The sequence below is a fragment of the Diceros bicornis genome, chromosome 2 (genome assembly GCF_020826845.1).
Source record: "Diceros bicornis minor isolate mBicDic1 chromosome 2, mDicBic1.mat.cur, whole genome shotgun sequence".
NCBI classification, from domain to species: Eukaryota; Metazoa; Chordata; class Mammalia; order Perissodactyla; family Rhinocerotidae; genus Diceros; species Diceros bicornis.
In genome coordinates this window covers 82,072,881-82,090,872 of record NC_080741.1, presented here as the reverse complement: position 1 = coordinate 82,090,872, position 17,992 = coordinate 82,072,881, and the positions used below count along the sequence as shown (strand labels likewise).

The following is a 17,992-nucleotide window of genomic DNA, read 5'->3' as shown; positions in this document are numbered from 1 at the left end:
CCTGAGCGAGCGGGCAAACAGCTGGGGAAGATGAGGGAATTAAGTAAGCTTGGGGAAGGATGTGTGGGAGAGTGATAAGGGGGAGAATCACATATCCTATTTGGGGTATGATGAACTCAAATAATAGACTTCCTAGTAAATGGTAGCTATCCTCACTGTTTCTACCACACACGCTTACGTGATGGCCTCTGCAAGCGCACGTGCTCTCTCTCAGCTTGCAGCTCAGCTCTGCTCCTCCTGCTTTCTTCTCTTCTTCCCTTTACATTTTCCACTCCCCCTCGTCCCGCACTCCCCAACTCCAGGCTACCGCCAGTGACTGCTGCAGGCTCTGGCGATGGGAAAGGCAGAAGCCAGAAGCCCGAGGCAGCCCCTCCGTGCTTCTCCTTGCCTGAGCAAACCTCTGCTTGGCCAGCTCCTTCCCCACTGTGGGGAGTCGGGCTCACAGGAAACCCCTGCAGTGAGACCCCCGAGAGCATGCAGCCCTCTGGTTCAGCTCCTGGCCTAGCAGACCCTCTGGCCTCTCTGTCTCTGTAGCCAGGCAGGCCGACAGGCTACCAGGCAGTGCACCACGTGGCTGGCGTGAGATTCAAAAACGCAGCAGAGAGAAGGATGGAGATCTCCACATGAGAAGGTGACTCTGAGTCAAGATCTGAGTTAATTTGACCCATTTAGCTGTGCTGTCACTTTGCCTCAACCGTGCCAGAATAGCATGTAGAGACATTTTCAGGGAGCCAGCTGGGGAAAGCCGACTGAACTGTCTGAGGCCCACTCGCAACAGGAGGGTGGCCCAGGGGTGAGGACTGGATACATCCAAAGGCCACTGCATCTCCCTGGGCACCAGCACGGTCTTCCTGAGCCAGCTGCTTACAGAGGGAGCCCCAGTGTGTGCCCATGGTGGGGATTAGTGGGCGAGATGAACAAAGGAGTTTCTTCCCTCTGCTCTTTGATTTGCCATGCTGCCATGGCCCTTAGAGGCGCATCAGCTCTGGTAACAACAACTCATTCTCATATAGAGCTATGTGCCAGGACTGTTGCACACATTTCACGTGCAGTAACTCATTGAATCCTCATAACAACCCAAAAGGTAGGTACTATTATCATTCCCACTTTACAGATGAGGAAACTGAGGCTTAGAAAGGAGAACTAGCACAGAGTCACACAGCTAAAAAGCAGTAAAGCCAGATGTTCTGGCCTCAACTCCATGATGGACAATGGATGGCTGGATGGACAGATACGAGATAATCCACAAGGAATGGAGCACATAGAGAGTCCATGGATGCTCAGCATAGGGAAGGTATCTGCAGGCTCGAGAAAGCAGGGGTCGCTTTTGTTACTCTTTTGTTCTATTAGAATTTTATATATATATAGATTATTTTTATAATGTTAATCTTTATGCTTGCTTTAAAATATAAATACATTAATACCTATACACAATCAGATCAGTTTTCTACCAAGTATGGGAGACTCTTAGGGTATGAAGTATAACACAGGTTAAATAAATCATAGTCATAACCCCTGCTCCGCAAAAAGTCTCCTCCCCAAACATTACAGGCTGTATGGTCTTGGGCAAACCACTTAAACTCTCTGCAGCTTACGTTTCTTGTCTGGACCTGCCCTATAGGCTAGAGCCCTTGGTAATTATAATCATAATCATAAAAGCTACTATCAACTGAATACCTAACGTGTGTCTGTACTATGCTGAGAACTGTCATGCATTATCTTTTTTTTTTTTTAATCTATTGAAGTCTAGTATATTTCTTTCTTTTTCTATTGAGATATAATTGACATATAACATATAAGTTCCAGGTGTACAACATGATGATTCGATATTTGTATATATTGTGAAATGATCACCACGATAAGTCTAGGTAACATCTGTCACAACACAGTTACAAATTTTTTTTATTGTGATGAAAACTTTTAAGATCTACTCTCTTAGCAACTTTCAAATATGCAATACAGTATTATTAACTGTAGTCTGTACATTACATCCCCAAGACTTACTTATCTTATAACTGAAAGTTTATACCTTTTGACTCCTTTCACCCATTTTGCCCACACTCCCCCTCCTGCCTCTGGCAACCACCCATCTGTTCTGTGAGTTCAGTTTGTTTTTGTTTTTGTTTTTTTAGATTCCACATATAAGTGAGATCATACAGTATTTGTCTTTCTCTGTCTGACTTATTTCACTTAGCATAATGCCCTCAAGGTCCATCCATATTGTTGCAAATGGTATTCCATTGTGTGTGTGTGTGTGTGTGTGTGTGTGTGTGTGTGTGTGTGTATACACCACATCTTCTTTATCCATTTATCCATCGATGGACACTTAGGTTGTTTCCGTGTCTTGGCTATTGTAAATAATGCTATAATGATCATGGGGGGTGCAGATATCTTTTCAAGTCAGTGTTTTCATTTCCTGCAAAGCGAAATAAATAGTAATAAATACCCAGAAGTGGAATTGCTGGATCGTATGGTAGTTCTATTTTTAATTTTTTCAGGAACCACCATACTGTAGTCCATAGTGGCTGCACTAATTTACATTCCCACCAATGGTACATAAGGGTTCGCTCTTCTCCACATCCTCTCCAACACTTGTTATTTCTTGTGTTTTTGATAATAGCCATCCTAATGGGTGTGCAACAGTATCTCTTTGTGGGTTTGATTTGCATATCACTGAAGATTAGTGATGTTGAGCACCTATTCACGTACCTGTTGGCCATTTGTAATGCCTTCTTTCATGCATTATCTTTTAATACTCCTAGAGGCAGCTGAGGTGTACAGAGGTTATGTAACCTGCCTGAGGTCACACAGACAAGAGGTGACAGAGCTGGGCAGTACAAGTGCTTCAAGGGCAAGGGCCATATCCTCATTGCTTAACCCGGCCAGGGCTTATCGCTGACCAGAGAAGAGTACTGATTTGATGAGTAAATGCGTGTGTGCAAAGAGAGATGCTTGAGGTCTGGCCCCAATAAGAATTCTCTCTCCCCTAAAATTAAGTCCACAGCTGAGTGTGTTAGTCAGCTCTGGCTGACTAACATAACATAACACCACAGACTAGGGGGCTTCAACAACAGAAATTTATTTCCTCACAGTTCTGGAGGCTAGAAGTCCAAGATCAGGGTGCCATCAGGGTGGGTTTCTGGTGAAGCCTCTCTTCCTGGCTTGTAGACAGCTGCCTTCCCACTGTGTCCTCACATGGCCTTTCCTCTGTGTGCATGCAGGGAGAGAAAGGGAGATCTCTAGTGTCTCTTCCTCTTCTTAGAGAGACAGTAGTCCTATCAGATTAGGGCCCTACCCTTATGACCTCATTTAACCTCAGTTACTTCCTAAACACCTCATCTCCAAACATCATCACATTGGGGGTTAGGGCTTCAACATAGGGACTTGGTGGGGGACACAATTCAGTCCATAACAATGAGCTCTGAAGAGTTCTGGGAACCCTTAAAAATTGTAAACAACATTTTGCGCGGCTGGGAGTCCACTTACACCATCTGTTTGAGCTCCCAAAAGGTAAGAACCACTAAAAGTATAAGTGGACAAAGAGGGAAAGGGTTCATGGAAAAATGGAAACAGAACTTGTATTAAGGGGTAGAAGAAAAAGAAGTTTCTTATAATATTGTTTTAATAAGTTTTTAAAAATAGAGAACAAGAGGGACGGTGGAAATGGGGATGTGGTATGTCAGCCCCCACTTTACATTTTGAGAAGTTAGATGGCTGCCTGAGGTCACAGAGTGAGCAGCCAGTCTGAGCCTAGAACCCCCGCATCCTGAGCCCCAGCCCATGCTGTTCTCACCAGGCTTGCTGTCTGTCTTTCTCCATGGAAGCCAGGGCCATGTGAGCGAGGCTCCTGGGCTGCCCTTCTGCTGACCTCATGGATGCTCTTTCCCTTGCTTTCCTTCCAGAAGTGGAGCAGATCGAGGCCATCGCCAAGTTTGACTACGTGGGGCGGTCCCCCCGTGAGCTGTCCTTCAAGAAGGGGGCCTCACTGCTACTGTACCACCGTGCCTCAGAGGACTGGTGGGAGGGTCGTCACAACGGCGTGGATGGACTCATCCCACATCAGTACATAGTCGTACAGGACATGTGAGTGGGAGCCAGGACCTTCTGTGAAGATTGCTGTAATTGATTAGTGATGTCTAGAATGGGCACAAGAAGGGAATGCCAGTGATTTGCTCTCCCTGATACAGTTGGCCTTCTGGAAGAATAGGTTATTTCTAACTTCCCCTTAAGTGGTGATCCACTTAACAAATGAGCAAATTGCTCATCCTTCAGAGTATGCAGAGACAGCACCTGGTGCCCTTGGCCCACCATCCTGACCCTCTGACAGCTCCAGGGCATTCATCACCGGCCGTGGTTCCCAGCGTCCAGTGGATCTTGCCATATACCTCCACTCTCCTGGGCCTTCCAGCCAGTGGCCAGCCCACTGTCCCCTTAGCTGCCCACCAATCTCTACCCCCACAGTGGCTTTCTCCAGGGATGGGCAGAAACAATCATCCCCTCATTTCCACTTCATAGGATATTATTTTAAAAAAATAATAATTTTAGGCATTAAAATAGCCCTGCATCCCAAATACCTAGTCCTACTGGAAGACTCAGAACATCTGCCCCTTCCGTTCTCTGAAAGCCATTGAAGGTTCCTGCACACACACTCCCTTCAAGCTCTGGTCAGGCTCAGATGGAGCTGATTTATTGAGGAAGCAGCCACTAGCTGGACCTCAAGGGAAGGGGACCAAAAGCATAAGTTTTGATGGTAGAGGGTGGTATAAAGCCAGAGAAAAGTCCAGGGCAACACAAACCCCAAGAGGAATGCCACAGTGGAGGGCCCTCAGCAGCCCTCTGATGTCCCCAGGCTTCTGAGGACAGGGACAGGGCACTAGAAGGGAGAGGACAGTGGGAGGAGGCTGGCAGGGACCCCCAACAAGCTCGAGCCACCTCAGAATTGTCCCACACCCTGGGTGAGGAGGTGAGGGAGGTGGGCACCTTATTTCTCCCTTGCTTAGACCTAAACGGCTTCTCTTGGAGCCACATGGAGACTGTGCTCGGTGCTCAGCTTGCAGGCTCCTCCCCCGCATTCTCCAACACACCCTGCAGCATTTAGCTTGTCCTAGCCTGGAGCAGCCTGGGAGAGAGGACCAGCCTAGCCTAGGGGAAAGGAGAAAGTTGGCATGGGGGTGGTGGCACAGAAGAGGGTCTCCCGCTGGAGAAACTGACCGAGGAGCGTGGCGGTGGGCATGCATGGTGGTAGGTGCCAAGTGGGAAGTGGCTCATCCCCTCACCCCAAGCTGTGGGTGTAAATTAACCCTAAGGTGTGTGTTGATCCAGCCCCTCAGGCAGGTCTCAGGGAGCCCTGCACATCCTGGGTTCTCGGAGCAAAGCCCTCCCAATTCACATCTGTCCTTCTCCCCAGGGACGACGCCTTCTCGGACAGCCTGAGCCAAAAGGCTGACAGCGAAGCCAGCAGTGGGCCTCTGCTGGATGACAAGGCCTCCTCCAAAAACGACCTCCAGTCCCCCACGGAGCACATCTCGGATTACGGCTTTGGGGGGGTGATGGGCCGGTAGGAAATGCGGCTTCATTTTTTCCTGCTAGTGCTCTGCCCTTCGTGTCTGGTTTGGGAGAAGCGAGGGGGCAGGAGGGAGAGAGGGGGGCTGTTGTGTCTCCTTGTTCCGCACAGGTGTGGTATTGGGCACACTGGGGTGGGCCGGCTGGAAGTGACCCAGGAATGCCAGGTATAAAACCATCCAGCTTGGGGTCGCTGGTAGAGAAGGAGGAGGAAGGACATATATTGGCAAATCAGTGCTTTCTATTTAAAATAATAATAATAAGTGGGAGAGAGAGAGTTACAAATTGGCGAGTATTTTTGCTACCTCTCTCCAGTTCTCACACCTCCTCCACTTTCTGTTGAAGACCCAAGCTGTTATATTTCAGAACTTAGAGCCTACAGACTCCCTGAAGTGCACTACACAAACAGAAAACTCACACCCACTCACGGGGGCGCGGGAAACTGACACTCGACTCACCCCCCTATTTGGTGGGAGCACATGTGCCGATTTTCTCCACTCCTGTGTGTGGGCTGGGCTGTGTCACATGACCTTTCTGCCGGGCAAGGAGCGGTGCTCCTCTTTCTGCATACAAGTGTAGTATGTAGAATGAGGTTGTTAAAAAATAACAATAAAGTAAGGAAAAGAGAAGAAAAGAAAAAAAGAAAGAAAAGCTGAGTTTCTCCCTCCGTTCTTACTCAGATTCTCAAAATGTCATATTCTCCGTTTTTCTGGTGGAGAGGTCATGGGATCAACCCACACATACGGGTCCTTGCAGATAGAGCCAAAGACATCAGTGGTGATGGGAACATACGCTTATGAAGTTATTTCAGCGGAAGTCCTGATGCCTCTTTTCACCGTATTCTGCTCAGTTCAGGGCGCGGCCATAGATGATAGAATTGGGGAGAAAGTGGAAGGTTGGCTTAGGTAGATGACAAAGTCACGGTCTCTTGACTTCTGGGGGCCATATCTTCTCCTGCCTCGCTTTCCTCTCCCTCTTCCCGCCCTCATCTACCTTCTTCCTGTTTTTCCTTTCTCAGTACCTCTTCCTCTCCAACACCTATGCTTTGGTCCTGATGGGGTACCCACAGGTGGGGCTTAGTTTGGCTGGGGCACTAGGATCTGAACCACTGCTGACCACGTTGAGCTTGGTCCCCTGGCCACAACCGCTCTGTCCCTCCTCCCCACCCCCTCGCCTCTTCCAGCCTTCCCTCCCCTCACAGGTGTCTTAGAATCTTTGGTAACCTCCATAGGATATAGCAGAGTCTCCTGTGGGTAGAACCTCTCGTCTTCAAAGTGTTTTCACACCCACTGAACCTCCCTCAAAGGTGGGCAAGGACCGTTATACCCATTTAACAGATTAATAAAATGAGTCTGAAAGAAGATACAGGAAAGTCTGTGACAGAGACAGGATGAGGACTTGCCCTCCTGATAGACACTCCAGTCCCCTTTTCACTCCACCAGAGCATCCCTGAGGGGTGAAAGTGACCAAATGCACGGAAGGCATGTCCAGTGATGCAATTTTTACTCTCAAATGACTGGTTTTCCAAGATCTGGAAAAGCCTCATAGAAATAGCCCCCTGCTGGGGAGACTGGGGGTGGGTGACAACCTGAACTGTGTTCAGTGCCCAGGGGCCCCCTCCTGTGCTTGCAGGGAGCTGGTAACTTTCTGGTACAGTCAAGCCTCAATGCTGCAGACCAATTAGAAGCCCTTCAGAATCATGGAGATGTCTGAACTGCTTAAAAGCGTTATCATGAGCCCAACTAACCATCGCCCAAGCGTTCCCAGGTTGAAATCCTCCTCACCTTGACTTAACATGTAGATAAGATTTGTTGTGTGATCAGCATCGCCATCTGCAGCCTGGAGGCAGAAAGCGCCTGATTCCTTCCTGCTCACAGATTCAACTGCCCCCTGCCGCTGAGCTGCGCGCTTGGCCAGTGCTTTCCTGGCAGAATTGCCGAGTCTGGCTGAATGAGGCTTTACTATACCCGCTCCCTAGGCTAGTGTGTAGTGCGTGGCCTGGGGGTTGGCTGACCCATTCTGAGACTTGCCAGGGTTGACCTCTGCCCCATGCCCCCGCCCCCTGGCTCCTTTGCAGAGTGCGGTTACGATCCGATGGAGCGGCCATCCCCAGGCGCCGAAGCGGGGGCGACACGCACAGCCCGCCCCGGGGCCTGGGCCCCAGCATAGACACGCCGCCCCGGGCTGCCGCCTGCCCCAGCAGCCCCCACAAAATTCCCCTCACCCGGGGGAGGATCGAGAGCCCCGAGAAGCGGAGGATGGCGACGTTCGGGAGCGCCGGCAGCATCAACTACCCTGACAAGAAGGCGCTCTCCGAAGGGCACTCGATGAGGTCAACGTGCGGCTCCACCAGGCACAGCAGCCTGGGGGACCACAAGTCCCTGGAGGCTGAGGCCCTGGCAGAAGTAAGGGCCAGCCCAGACCCCCAGAGGGGCAGTGGGGTGGGGAGCCACTTTGCCTTTCATGCCAGGCTCAAGGCTAAGCCAGAACACAAGAGGGGTAGTGAGCTGGCTTCCCGTCCCCCTGCCCCCCTCCCTTTGAGGAACGGAAGCTGGATGGGTGCAGCGGCTGGCTAGGGATCCTGTAAAGACTGAAAACCCCGCAGTCGCCAGGGCTGGAGGGGGCATTCCTGCCTACCGGGAGACAGATGATGCGGATGCGGTAATGGCAGGGGTCTCCACAAGATGGCACGATTGAGTTATTCATTCATTCATCTGTTCATTCATTCATTCATTGACAGATATTGATGGGCATCTGTTATGTGACAATCCCTGTGCTAGGCACTGAGGGTACAATGATGACCTAAAATGGACCCAGGCCCTGCCCAGGTGGAGCTTTCAGTTTAGAGAAGACAGGGACGTCGACCAGTGACACACACAGCTGTGAAATGGCAGTTGGGTCGGGTGTCTAGGAGGAGTGGTACACAGGATTTTGAGAGTCTAAAATGTGGAGATTGCACGTAGGCAGGAAGAGACTTTCCTGGGGAGGATAGGACCTGACATCCAAAGGATGGATGGGACTAAACAGCTGAAGCTGGAAGGGAAGACTGTTCCAGGCTGTCCTAAAGTGCTTAGAGTTCTTTGTTTTCTAAAGTTTTAAAAATTTGAATGAGAAATCTGTGATTTTTACACTTGCCAAGCCAACCGACCAAATTTCTTTAACAAATTGTTATGAAGCAATTTGTTTGAATTGTTAATGCAATTAACAAACTTGTCAAATTGCATAACTGGTTTCATGTGTTTTTGACAGTTCTATCACATTTTCAAAAGTTTCCATTTTTTTCTTTCTGGAATTTGGGGTGGGGGCCCATTATGTACCCCCTCCCCAGTGTTATCTCCCACTTCAGGTAAAAGACACAACCAGAACATTCCTAGCTGTGAGGATTCTATTGTGGAGAGTGGCATTTGAATCCCTGGTCACAAGGGGAAGAAGAAAAGTTGTGAGCTTGGGGGCTGTGTTCTAGAGGAGGCCAGGAATGTCTCCAAGGGAATATCAACACAGGAGCAACTCCCCCAGCAATTACAGCTCCTGTTCACACCTGCAGGATCTGTCTTGGCCCATGTCCTGACGCCCACTCCCGAGGGATCCCTGAAGATCAGTGCCTTGGCATGGGTCCCAGCCAGGCAACCTGCTGGTCATTCCATTCTTGAAGGCCATCTTCTTGGGAAGCATCACCCTAGCATCTGCTATCACCTGCAAGCTCTCCCGTGGGCCATGATGGGGAGTGAGCTACCTGAGGCCTGGCCCAGAGCCCTTTACGTAAAGAATCAAATACAGTCCAGGCCAGTGTTTCCACAAGTAGTTCCCACAGCAGACTAGTTCCATGGGATGTTAATGGGGAAAAAATGAGTTGTGTGGTCAAGAAAGTTTTGGGAATGTTGGTCTGACAAAGTCGAATGGCTTGTCTGCAAGACGTTTAGAACCTTTAAATATATTGATGTGTATTGTGAATCTCCAAGAAAGAGGACAAGAGCACACCCCATCTCCCAGACTTCTTTGACCTTTATTCACAGAGCGTTTTGCAAGACCAGGCCAAAGAAAACACTTGGGGAATGCTGCATGCATTTTCCCTTCGCAAAGATACCTACAAACTGTCCAATTTGATAGCTGCCATTCAAGAGCTCCTTCACTGACAGAGGTGAAATGGGAAAGCATGGTGAAGAACATGTAAATAGCCAAGGGGACACTGGACAGCCTCCAACCTGCTCAGCATCGGCTCTGATGAGCGCTTGACTTTGCAGGCCTCCCAGGGAACGGTGGCGTGGAGAATCCTGAGTAGGAGACGCAGTTACCGGAAATCCTTTGGTATCAAAATATCCTTTAGGATTTAGATTTGAACCCAGTTAAAGAGGCTGTTTGGGGAACCTGTAACACTGCCCTCCAGAGTGGGAAGATCTAATTTGGAAGGAGGTGAAAAGTGATCCATTCCCCATGCTGTCCATCCTCCCCGCAGCGTGCTGGAGGTTCCAGCATCACCTCTCAGACTAATGCAAGGCTCATGACTAAACTACTCAGCTGATCTTTCTCTGAGCTTTCTGTCTTTCTGACTTACACTCTGCCGGGGGGGGTGGGGGGGCAATGGTGGTGGAGGAGTAAAAATTCCATTTTATTTATTAAATTTTTACCTTCCAGCTCACGCTGGAGTACAGTGGAGAGAGCAGTGATGTCAACAGGGGACTTCATTTAAGCAGAGTGGAGTGTGGAAAGCAGGCTTTCTCACTGCAGGGTTGCGATATAGCAAAGATGGGGAGAGGACTGCCATCTCTCCCGTCATGCAGAAAACCCCACACAGCTAGTCCTTTTGGATAAAGGCACAAAAGGCCCCTTCTCAAAGTAGCCAGTGTTATGGGGCAAAGGATAAGATGTCATGGGAAAGCATAAAAGCTAAGATTAGCCATTGGCTAATTATCATTAGTCTCTTAACAAAGCAAAAAGGATAGGTTGGGACCCTGACTGTGGCCAGATTGGAGCCTGTCGTGGGGGCCCAGGGCAGGCAGGAGGCCGTCTGTAGACAGGGGGAGGAGAGAAGGTGAAAGAGGACTTGGGTGCAGCCAGGGCAGCTCCAGGATCCAACGCCATCAGTCTGACCAGACTTGCAGTTGTTCCAGATTTGCCTCAGGGCGGAAAAGCAAGTGTGTCTTAATAGTCATCATTGTCACTGAGGTTGTGCACAGCACCTTCCAGCAGTGGTTTTAAGCAGTGTCCCTCATTGTCCCCTCAGTGGCCAAGCCTGTGGGCTCTGGCCCAGCTCAGCCTGAGCAGCCCCTCTTGCGTCTGTCTGACGTGGAGGCATCCCTGTAAAGCCCTGTGTGAACCGAGGCCTCAGGGTAAAGGGAGTTTGAAAACCACTGTCTGGCAGTTTACAAAGCTTCATCGTGTCCATCATCTCATTCCATCTTCACAGTAAACGTGCGGGCATTCAACAGAGGAACAAAGTAAGGCGCAGAGTGACTGAGACTTACCCGAGTTCACACAGCCAGCAAGTGGCAGAGGGGTCTTGACACTCAAAAATCGGGGCCCTTTGCTGTAGCCAAGGGCTCCTGGGTTCAATGCTGACTCTAGCACCCCCTCCTGGCTTGAGGGGGAACAGAGGCCGTGGGAAGCCGCCCAGATGGAAGGATGAGCCCCAGGCTGACAGGGCAGCACCTCTGCTGGTCGGAGGTCCTAGGCCTGCCGTAATCTCTCTCTGTGTCATTCCAAGTGCTCTCACACTGATGAGCTCTTAAATATTACAACATCCCTGGGGATTATGTAGGCAGATGAGGATTTTTGTTACTTCTTTTTAAAATTTCCATTTTTTAAAAAACAAAGTTTTCTGATTATAATACAGAGAAGAAAGCAACACTCCCATCATTCTGGGGTGAACATTGTGAACATTCCAATATATAACCTCCAAATAATTTTCTATGGGCAAGGATTTTTTTATAAAAAATAATAATAGTTAAGGGCATGAACTCTGGAGCCAGGCCACCTGGGTTGAGACTTGGGCTATGCTACTAACTAGCTGTGTGACCTTGGGCAAGTTACTTAACCAGTCTGAGCTTGCATTTCCTCATGTGTGAAATGAACATAATGGTAGTTGCTACTATATAAGTGTGAGGATTAAATGAACTATCAGTGGGAAGCGCTTGAATTGGTGCTCGGTATTAGCTCCTGTTGCCATCATTGTTGTCATTATTATTTGTGAGTACTTACTATGTGCCAGGTGCCATGCTAAGCTCTTCACAGGGACTATATCACTTAATACACACACCAACCCCCTGAGGTGAGTAGTATACTTACCTGTAATTTAGAAATGAGGATTCTGAGGCTCAGAGAGGTGAGGTAACTTGCCCAAGGTCACATAGTAAGGACGTGGCAGAGCCAGGATTTGAACCCATGTCTGTCTGACTGCAGAGCCAGCCTTCTTAACCACTAGTCTAACCTGCCCTCATTAAGTCCGCTTCCTCTGCAGACAGTGTGCAGGGGACACCCACATTGATTTTCCCAGTTTGTTATAAGACACCCAGGGGATTTAATCTCCATCCTAGCCCTGAGGCTTGTGGGGAGAGCTCCCTAAGAAGCCCACAAGCTGGTTAGCAGCTGAGGAAGGACTGGACTCCAGGCTCCAGACTCTGTGCTGACCAGAGCTCTCTGTGCCCCCAGGACATCGAGAAGACCATGAGCACGGCTCTGCATGAGCTGCGGGAACTCGAGAGGCAGAACACAGTCAAGCAGGCGCCAGATGTGGTGCTGGACACCCTGGAGCCCCTGAAGAACCCGCCAGGCCCCATCAGCTCAGAGCCCGCCAGCCCCCTGCACACCATTGTCATCCGCGACCCCGACGCCGCCATGCGCCGCAGCAGCAGCTCCTCCACCGAAATGATGACCACCTTCAAGCCAGCCCTGTCTGCCCGCCTGGCCAGCGCCCAGCTGCGCCCACCCCCCATGCGGCCGGTGCGGCCTGTGGTCCAGCATCGGTCCAGCAGCAGCAGCAGCTCGGGTGTGGGCAGCCCAGCTGTGACGCCCACCGAGAAGATGTTCCCCAACAGCTCAGCTGACAAGTCAGGTACCATGTGACCTGCAGGATGGGGCGGCACCGCCCTGCCCACTGTGGCACGCCATGGCCAAGGGTGGCCTCTGTGACCTCAGTGAACGTCCTTCCCAGTGCTCCAGGCCTTGTCAGGCAGGGACCAGAAGGCCAGCCTGGGAGCGTGTGAGTGCAGAGCTGAGGCCCGGGCACCAGCCGCAGCTCACGTTCAGCCATGTGAATCCCACAGAGCTCGAGTGTAAACAGACGCCCAGAGGAGCACAGGAGCGAGCGGCCCCAACCAGAGCAGTGCCTAAGATTGTGGCAAAATGTTAAATGGCTTCGCCCACACATCATCACTGGAAAATTCTCTCGACATTCTCTCTACATACATAAATACGTGTGTATATATATATGTGTGTGTGCATATATACACGTACATATGTATGTATGTGTCTGTAGGTGTGTGTATATATATATTTATGCATCTATATACATATACTAGATCTGGACACACATACTAAATGTATATAGGATCTCCTTTTTCTTTTTATGAAACTTAGATTTACCTCAGACCCATGCCACCAAACATCTCCCGCTGAGTTATTTGGTGGGCTTTGCAGGGACTTTTCTGGGAGAATTTAGAGGCCCACAGTAACGGCAAATGAAGCAATATACCACTAACCTGCAGAAAAACAAAAACAAAAACAGTCTCCCACTGTCTCCAGAAGTCGTGGCCTTCCAGGACAGTCTGCCCCTAAAGGAAGGGTGGGGCAGGCGGTACCCCAAGCAGGCTGCTCCTAGAGGTGGGGAACCCTTCACAGAACCCCCCCACCCTGTCCACCCCAGAGACCCTGCCTTTCCACCCAGAGGCCAAGGGCCAACTGTACCCCCCAAAGGCATGGGAGGACATTGGTGAGAAGACCCCTGACCACAGCATCCTTGTGTTTGTACATGGAAAAAGGGGATAGTGACAACCTAAGCCCCATCGTAGCACAGTATTATGTGTGGTTGGGAAAAAGGAAAAAACAACACAGTGGTGTGGAACACTTCAGAACGTAGAAATGCTGTAGGAATAAATCTGTGGTAACTATAGAGGTTTAACCTATACCATTTTCAAAATATTTAATTTTTTCTTTTCCTCTTTCTACTAATTATACTGTGTCAGATTTGGAACTAAACAGGCAAGGAGGCTTTGAGTCACATCATTTTAATTTAAAATCAGGCCATGACGCGCTTGGCTGGCGCCCTCTTGCATGAAGCGCACGAGCCTTAAGTGCCCAGCTTAGGCCAGGGGCCCAGGAGGGGCGACCCTCGGCACTTTCTGTCCTAGAGAACACTTCAGTTGAGTTTATGCAAGTGAAATAGCTTCCCTCTCTCCCTTCCCTTCCCTTTCACCCACCTCCTCCAGAGCATTTAATGTAATTGAAAATATGGTGATAGAATTGGGGTGCATGATCTTCAAGTATTATGAGCTAGGCTTTTGCCTCTTGGCTGGGAAAAGGCCTTCTGGAACTCTTGTTCGATTCCATTTTACTTCCTCTTTTGATCTCTTCATTTTCCAGAGATGGGCTATTTCTGGATAATGGAACACAGGAGAATCAGATTCTAACAGGACCACCTTTACTCACCCCCTCATGCCAAGCCAAGGGTTTCCTCCCTATTGTTCTCAAGCTTCATCTCTTTCTTTCTCTTGAGGCCTCTGAGTGTGTCTCCATGGCTGTGGTTTGGAGTCAGAAGTTCTGTGTCTGAGTCCCAGTCCCCCTCACGCAGGTGCTGTGGGACTTTGGCCATGTCATTCCACCTCACTGAGCCTCAGTGTCCTGCTCCATAAAATGACGATAATAAAGATAAAATCTAAGTGTGTGAGCTGTGTAAACTGGAAAGCAGTGTGCCCACACTGTTGTTCTTTTTATTAGTAGTAAAGTAAGTCTTTTAGATCAAAATCCATCCAGGACCTTACTTTTGAAATTTCCTAATGGCATTTGAGAAGTGAGCAGTGGAATTTTCCTACCAGCTTCATAAGAGCCCTGAAACCTGGCCCTACAGATACATCATCTATTGATGCTTGAAATTCCATCATTACCATTTCAACCCATTGAATTAAGTTTTGTCCTCTCCTCTGGTAATCTGTAAAAAGGTAAACATACCCCAGAGGGAGGGACCTATTAAGTCACTAATACCTGGGTGTGTAGCAGTGGTGAGCCATTCTGCCTCCTCTGAAGGACTGGCATTGAGAGCACACAGCAGAAGGAAGGACCAAGAAAGGGCACAGAAAGAGAATGCCAGGGAGAGGCCAATGACAAACTTGACCTTACTTGTTTTGCCTAGAACCACCGTTCTCCTGGAAATGAAAGAGCCTCAGAACCAGCTAGCAGCCCTCTGCCATGGCGTATGTAAAGATATCCCCACTTTACAGCTCAGGAGAGAAAGCAAGGCCTTGGGATGTGCTGTGACTTGCCGAAGAGTTAATAGATGGCTGAGAGTGGGGGCTGTGTCAAGCTTGTAAAGTCATTTATTTGCAAGGATGCTCTGCTGTCCAGCCAGGACACAAGACATCTCATTTCTACCCCAGAGATACGCCCAGACCTTAAATGCAGTAGCCTCCTGCACAAAATGTGACCTTCTCTGCCATGACTGCCAGAGGAAAAGTGAAAATCTGAGTTGACGAATCTGTTGCCTGATATACATAACACCAGTCAGACCAGGTGGATTTTCCTCTGAATTGACTAACTTCATGTTTCCTTACTGAAAATGGACCTGCCTTTCACCGAATGACCTGAAGGCAGAGCCTTAGGTGTTTTCTCTAAGCCCCTATTTTTCCATTGTGAACCAGCTGATGAGTTCACATGTAGGGAAGCTCACACCCCACTCATCCAGCCCCAAATCTGAGCCTTGACGCAGAACCAAATGGAAAAATCCTTTCCTGCGCCACCCCCAACACACACCTCCCACCCCACTTCCTCATCTGGCACTCTGCATGTCTCAGTCACCCTCCACATGCGCCCGGTCACATCCCTAGTCACTGAGCATTGGCATTCTCTTCCTCACTCCCGCCTGTGTTAGTCCACTATATATTGCTGTATTTGCTTAAATGCTGGAAAGTAACTGTTAAAATGTGAAACTGTAATTTTTAAAAAGGCTATAATTAAATTATAGCCAATGCCACTCACCAAATCTTTGCACCTAGTAGATAGATCAATGTAAAAAACAAATACCAGAAACCTAACTGTACAGTGAGTGTGGGGGAAATGTAGTAACCTAGTTAGTAGTCTTCAATATAACCAATTGTACAAGGGGCAGTGGTGTTTACCTACTTGTCCATCACCATTACTGAAAGCTGTATTGATCAGTTTGTTGATAACGGGCATTTTTTTTTATTTTTTTTTTTTTGCTTCACAGAATGTTTTCTTTTCTTAACCTTCAACTTACCCTGAGGTCAAGCCTTTTGTCTTTATATGTAACCAATGTTCAGTCTATTTTAGGAATGAACCAGCAAGATGTTCATTTACAACTGACCAAAGACAATTCATTTCTGGTCTAGTTTCCTGGGCCTCTGGGCCCAGCTGCCGCTAAAGACCTTTCTCGGATAAAATTGAGAACAATTGTGCTTCCTACTCCACTCCCCCTCTCTCCCTTTATTCCCCGTTCTTCTTAAAGAGCTGCTCTGAGCGGTGGGATTCTATGAAAAATTCTTGCCTTTCCTTGTTTTCAGTGCTAACGATTTCTCACCTTGAAGCGCCTTTTGAACCCCAGACAGAGCGCACAATTGGAGGGAATTGTAAGCTTGGGAATTAGACTTGGGAATCTTTTCTCTGAGGTCACCAGGCCAAGGGGCAGGAGAGAAATGGATTCCCAAGGGATGAAAGGTTTCTATTCAACGAAGAATCCAAGTGGGAAGAGAGACAGGGAAATGGAGCCATCCTTTGGCTACCAGCTGGAACCAGCAGTTCAGAGATCTGCCTTATAAACACTTCGGAACTGGTTTGTGGTACACAAAGGGGAGCCAGTGTGGGGAAGGGCCTTTACGTGGGGCATTCTTCTCTGTTGGAGTCCCTTGGAGTGCCTTGTTGGGTATATTTCTTTCTCATTCAGGAGGCATGAACGCGGAGGACTTCCTGTGACCTGGTCGTTACTTGGCACTCAGTGCAGGTACACGGCTGATGGAAAACCACAAGGACTAATGTAATGGTTCTTCCTCTCAGTCTTTCTATTCCTAACTTTCCACACATCCAGATGGTTCCACACTTGAGCAAATGCCTCATTCTCCCAAGAAACCCAGAAAGAAGAAAGGCTGGCTCACAACTGTGGTAGGGGGTCCTGTTGGACTTGTGGGGACAGGCAGGGAGGAAAAGGCAGGAAGAGGTGAGCCGAGGTGTTGCTTAGCCGATTTTCTGCTATGCAGAGCTAATGCTGACATTTCATGTCAACTTTCCTGGTTCTCTGGGGACTCCTCTCTCTTGAGCAGCCATGTAGAGAATTCCCCACATACCCAGAGCTGCCCAGGGGAGCCGAGAGAAGGGACTTTGCTGTCAGGTCGGAGTCCTGCTGGCCTCTCTGAGGTTGATCTGCCAGTGTCCCGCTGTCCCATCCTCTGCAACTGGCCGAATGGCCAATGCTGCCCCTTGCTGACACCTCCTTTCTGTGTGAACTGTCCCAGGCAAACAACAAAGCTGTTCCTTGAACCAGAACAACCAGAGTGCACTTTGCCTTCCTTAGACGGAAGTAGATTCTGGCTAGAGTTTCTGCTCAGGCTCTAGTGCCTGGCGGTGTGACTGTTTACGCGGTTTGGCAATAGGTTCAGTTCTGATTGCTTCAGAGTGGCTGGTCTGTTTCATTTCCTTTGGTTTCCTTCCTCCCCAAACTGTCAGGAAAAAACAAACTGAAACCACCCTAGGAAATTGCTGGTTGCCTGTCCCCCCATGATGATAAGTGTTGCCCTCTCGCGGATATCGTTTCTCCACCTTATGGCCCAACGCCCGTCCTCTAGAGTGTCTGACTGGATCCTCTGTCGCGTATTCTGATGGTGCCTGCTGGTTTGACGTGGAGCTATCCTGTGAAATAAAACAGCTTAACTTTTCTCAAACATGCTCCGGTGGATTTTTGAAAGGATGAGGTGGCACATCGGGGTGGGGAGGTCCCAGGGGGTTGTTCCTACCCTTCAGCCCACACTGTCTGTGTGCTTCCCCCAGGAACCGTCCCTGAAATGTCCTTTAGCTCAGATCCAACAAGGTGAAGGCCAAGGCTCCTAGGAGGACTGCTGCAAGTGTAGAGCTAACTAGAAGAAGGTAACTGCGCCGTGCCCGCTGGGAAAGCAGGCGCTGGAAATGTCAAAGCAAAGGAGGTGGGAGAAGGAGCTGCCGTCTGGAGAGAGTGCCTTCAAAAGTTTATGACAAATCACCAGGGGCCACAGGATACTGA

At 49.2% G+C, this 17,992-nt stretch overlaps 1 protein-coding gene across 1 annotated transcript in view; it reads left to right on the top strand.

The window, feature by feature from the left end:
* LOC131419146 (SLIT-ROBO Rho GTPase-activating protein 3) overlaps positions 1-14,911 on the top strand; it is a 248,436-nt gene extending 233,525 nt beyond the window's left edge. Inside the window, exons 19-22 of the mRNA XM_058564009.1 lie at positions 3,903-4,083; positions 5,408-5,557; positions 7,640-7,967; positions 12,208-14,911. Coding sequence (XP_058419992.1) covers positions 3,903-4,083; positions 5,408-5,557; positions 7,640-7,967; positions 12,208-12,621 — 1,073 coding nt within the window. The 3' untranslated portion in view covers positions 12,622-14,911. The remainder of the gene's footprint in view (positions 1-3,902; positions 4,084-5,407; positions 5,558-7,639; positions 7,968-12,207) is intronic.
* The last annotated feature ends 3,081 nt before the right edge of the window (positions 14,912-17,992 follow it).